This window comes from Protobothrops mucrosquamatus, unplaced genomic scaffold, assembly GCF_001527695.2.
Source record: "Protobothrops mucrosquamatus isolate PMUCROS unplaced genomic scaffold, P.Mucros_1.0 scaffold2833, whole genome shotgun sequence".
NCBI classification, from domain to species: Eukaryota; Metazoa; Chordata; class Lepidosauria; order Squamata; family Viperidae; genus Protobothrops; species Protobothrops mucrosquamatus.
Window position 1 is genome coordinate 147609 of NW_015388865.1, and position 3587 is coordinate 151195.

General features: G+C 49.2%; 1 protein-coding gene across 1 annotated transcript in view; it reads right to left on the bottom strand.

Annotated features, from left to right (window-relative positions):
- TNPO3 (transportin 3) overlaps window positions 1-3587 on the bottom strand; it is a 39271-nt gene that overhangs the window by 13283 nt on the left and 22401 nt on the right. Inside the window, exons 8-10 of the mRNA XM_015825838.1 lie at window positions 2521-2628; window positions 1674-1765; window positions 439-578 (exon numbers count right to left, since the gene is read on the bottom strand). Of these exons, the coding sequence (XP_015681324.1) occupies window positions 439-578; window positions 1674-1765; window positions 2521-2628 (340 nt within the window). The remainder of the gene's footprint in view (window positions 1-438; window positions 579-1673; window positions 1766-2520; window positions 2629-3587) is intronic.

Here is a 3587-nt window from a genome sequence, read left to right on the forward strand (position 1 = left end):
TTTTCTTCCTTCCATTCTTGCATCCGTCTTTCCTTCCTTCCTTCTATTCTTCCATCCATCCATCCATCATCCATCCATCCATACTTCATCCTTCCTCCCTATCCTTCCTTCCACTCACCTATCCATCTTCCATCCTTCCATCCATCCGTCCATCCTTTCTTCCTTCTATTCTTCCATCCATCCATCCATCCATCCATCCCTTCCTTCCTCCATCTTTTCTTCTTTCCATTCCTCCCTCCTTCCCTTCCATTCCTCCCTCCCTCCCACCCACCCACAGGGGCCCAGTCAGAATGACAAACTCTCAGGGACAGGGCCCCCACGACCTACAAAGGGAGGTGGACAATCCCCTCATCCGGAGGGTCCTTGGGGGGCTGCCTTGGGGCTCCTGCCTGCGCTGACCGAGCTACAGGCTCGCCTCCCCTCTCTCTCCCCACTCACCCAGGAAATGGGGGTTCCTGTCCACCACTTCGCTCATCTCCCCAACCAGCTCGATGCTTGTGTAGCGCACCGCCGTGTGCACAGCTTCGGGGAGGCGCACCACTCCGTCCAGCACTTCCACCAGGGTGGGGTTATTCTCTCTGGGGGGGAGCGAAGCAGGACAATTCAGCCCTCAAAAACACGTCATGGACTACGGGGACCCTCAGTGGGTCCCTGGGCTCTTGAGCGATTTAGGGGACCCCCTGGCTTATAAAGCACACACACACACACACACACTTTTCCTCCCTCCCGCGGGAAGCCATCCGGATTCTAGGGGCCGGATCCGTGGGGAAGAGACATTTTCTATTCTATTCTAGTGTAGTGTAGTGTAGTCTATTCTAGTATAGTCTATTCTATATTCCATTCTGTTCTATTCTTTTATATTCTATATATATATTGTATATTCTATTCTACTCTATTCTGTATTTCTATTCTATTCTATTCTTCTGTCCTATTCCTTATTCTGTCCTATTCCCTATTCTGTTCTGTTCTATTATTGTCCTATTCCTTATTCTATTCTATTCTATTCTATTCTATTCTGTATTTCTATTCTATTCTATTCTATTCTATTCTATTCCTTATTCTGTCCTATTCCCTATTCTATTCTATTCTGTATTTCTATTCTATTCTATTCTATTCTATTCTATTCTATTCCTTATTCTGTCCTATTCCCTATTCTATTCTATTCTACTCTACTCTATTCTATTGTAGTGTATGTAGTGTAGTCTATTCTATATTCCATTCTGTTCTATTCTATTTTATATTCTATATATATTGTATATTCTATTCTATTCTATTTATATACATAATAATGGTTGGAACAAATGAATAAATAAATAAATAGAAAAATTAATGTATGTAAATAAATAAAAATATGTAAAAGGGGGCAAGCTAGCAACTTCCTCCTGACTAAAGGAGGCTTTTAAGAAGGGACTGGACAGCCATTTGTCTGGAATACTACAGGATCTCCTGCTTCAGCAGGGGGCTGGACTAGAAGACCTCCAAGGTCCCTTCCAACTCTTCTACTGTTATTGTTATAGGAAGCCAGGCCCTTTCCAGTCAGGTGGAAAAAAGAGTCAGGGAGAGGGAGAGACACATTCTGAGTCCAATTTACACGATTCATTGTACACTAGGAGACCCGAACACTCACACCAGAACTCTGGGATGGCTCTCCCCTCCCCCCCCCCACTACTCACTGGTCAACACTCTTGGCTATTGAAGCCATGATGAAGAGCACGGCCTCCGTCACCTCCCAGGGCGGGTTGCCTTCTTTCAAAGTGGCGTAAAGCTGCAAGAAGAAATGGAGGGAGGAGGAGGAGGAGGAGGAGGAGGAATATGACATAACCAAGCAATTTTCAACTCTGAGAAAAGCCCCACCATGCCAGAGTCTCCCATCTTAAGCAGGAAATCCGGCTGGGTGACTTTGGGCCAATCGCCAGGAGACGGTGAGTTCTAGACCCGCCTTAGGCATGAAAGCCAACTGGGTGACTTTGGGCCAATCACCAGGAGACGGTGAGTTCTAGTTCTGCCTTAGGCATGAAAGCCAACTGGGTGACTTTGGGCCAATCACCAGGAGACGGGGAGTCCTGCCTTAGCTATGAAAGCCAACTGGGTGACTTTGGGCCAATCGCCAGGAGACGGTGAGTTCTAGTCCTGCCTTAGGCATGAAAGACGGCTGGGTGACTTTGGGCCAATCGCCAGGAGACGGTGAGTTCTAGTCCCGCCTTGGGCATGAAAGCAGCCTGGGTGACTTTGGGCCAATCGCCAGGAGACGGTGAGTTCTAGTTCTGCCTTAGGCATGAAAGCCAACTTTGGCCCAATCCCTCTCTCTCAGTCCAACCCACCTCACAGGGTCGTTGTGGGGAAAATAGGGAGTCGGAAGGAAGATTACATACGTTTGCTGCCTTGACTTACATACATCGTAATAAAGGTGGAATAAAAATCAATACAAACCAAAACAGGCTCTCCATCAAGCTAGCAGGGCTAACAGTGGGCACACGAGATGAATCTCACAGTGGTCCCCTTTCCCTTCAAGATCCTCACCTGGGCAAAGCACTCCACGGAGCCGACCAAGAAGATCAGGTCCTTGACGAGGTCCGACACTCTCATCCGGAACTCCCCAAAGTCATCGGTTTCCTCGGGGATCCCTTCCTAGGATTTGGGGAACGGGAGAGGAGAAAGGAGATCACTGAGAGGGTGACAGGGCTGGCTGAAGAATTCTGGGAGCTGAAGTCCTCAGGGTTGCGACGCTGAGCATACAGGGAAGTCCCCGATTTACAATCCCAGCCGAGCCGAAACTTCCGTCGCTAAGCGAGACGTTCATTAAGCGAGGCTTGCCCCATTTTACGACCTTCCTCGCCCCAGGTTGTTCAGTGAATCACTGCAGTGGATAAGTTAGTAACCTGGTCCTTAGATCAGGGGTAGGCAACCTTGGCTCTTTTATGACTAGTGGACTTCAACTCCCAGAATTCCTGAGCCAGCCATGCTGAGGGGACAGGGAGAGGTTTCCAAGCTGAGCCAGGCTGGCTCAGGAATTCTGGGAGTTGAAGTCCACAAGTCATGAAGGGGCCATAGTTCCCCCATGCTGGCTCAGGAATTCTGGGAGTTGAAGTCCACCAGTCATGAGGGGGCCATAGTTCTCTCATGCTGGCTCAGGAATTCTGGGAGTTGAAGTCCACCAGTCATGAGGGGGCCATAGTTCCCCCATGCTGGCTCAGGAATTCTGGGAGTTGAAGTCCGCAAGTCATGAAGGGGCCATAGTTCCCCCATGCTGGCTCAGGAATTCTGGGAGTTGAAGTCCGCGAGTCATGAAGGGGACATAGTTCCCCCATGCTGGCTCAGGAATTCTGGGAGTTGAAGTCCGCGAGTCATGAAGGGGACATAGTTCTCTCATGCTGGCTCAGGAATTCTGGGAGTTGAAGTCCACAAGTCATGAGGGGGCCATAGTTCCCTCATGCTGGCTCAGGAATTCTGGGAGTTGAAGTCCGCAAGTCATGAAGGGGCCATAGTTCCCTCATGCTGGCTCAGGAATTCTGGGAGTTGAAGTCCACCAGTCATGAGGGGGCCATAGTTCCCTCATGCTGGCTCAGGAATTCTGGGAGTTGAAGTCC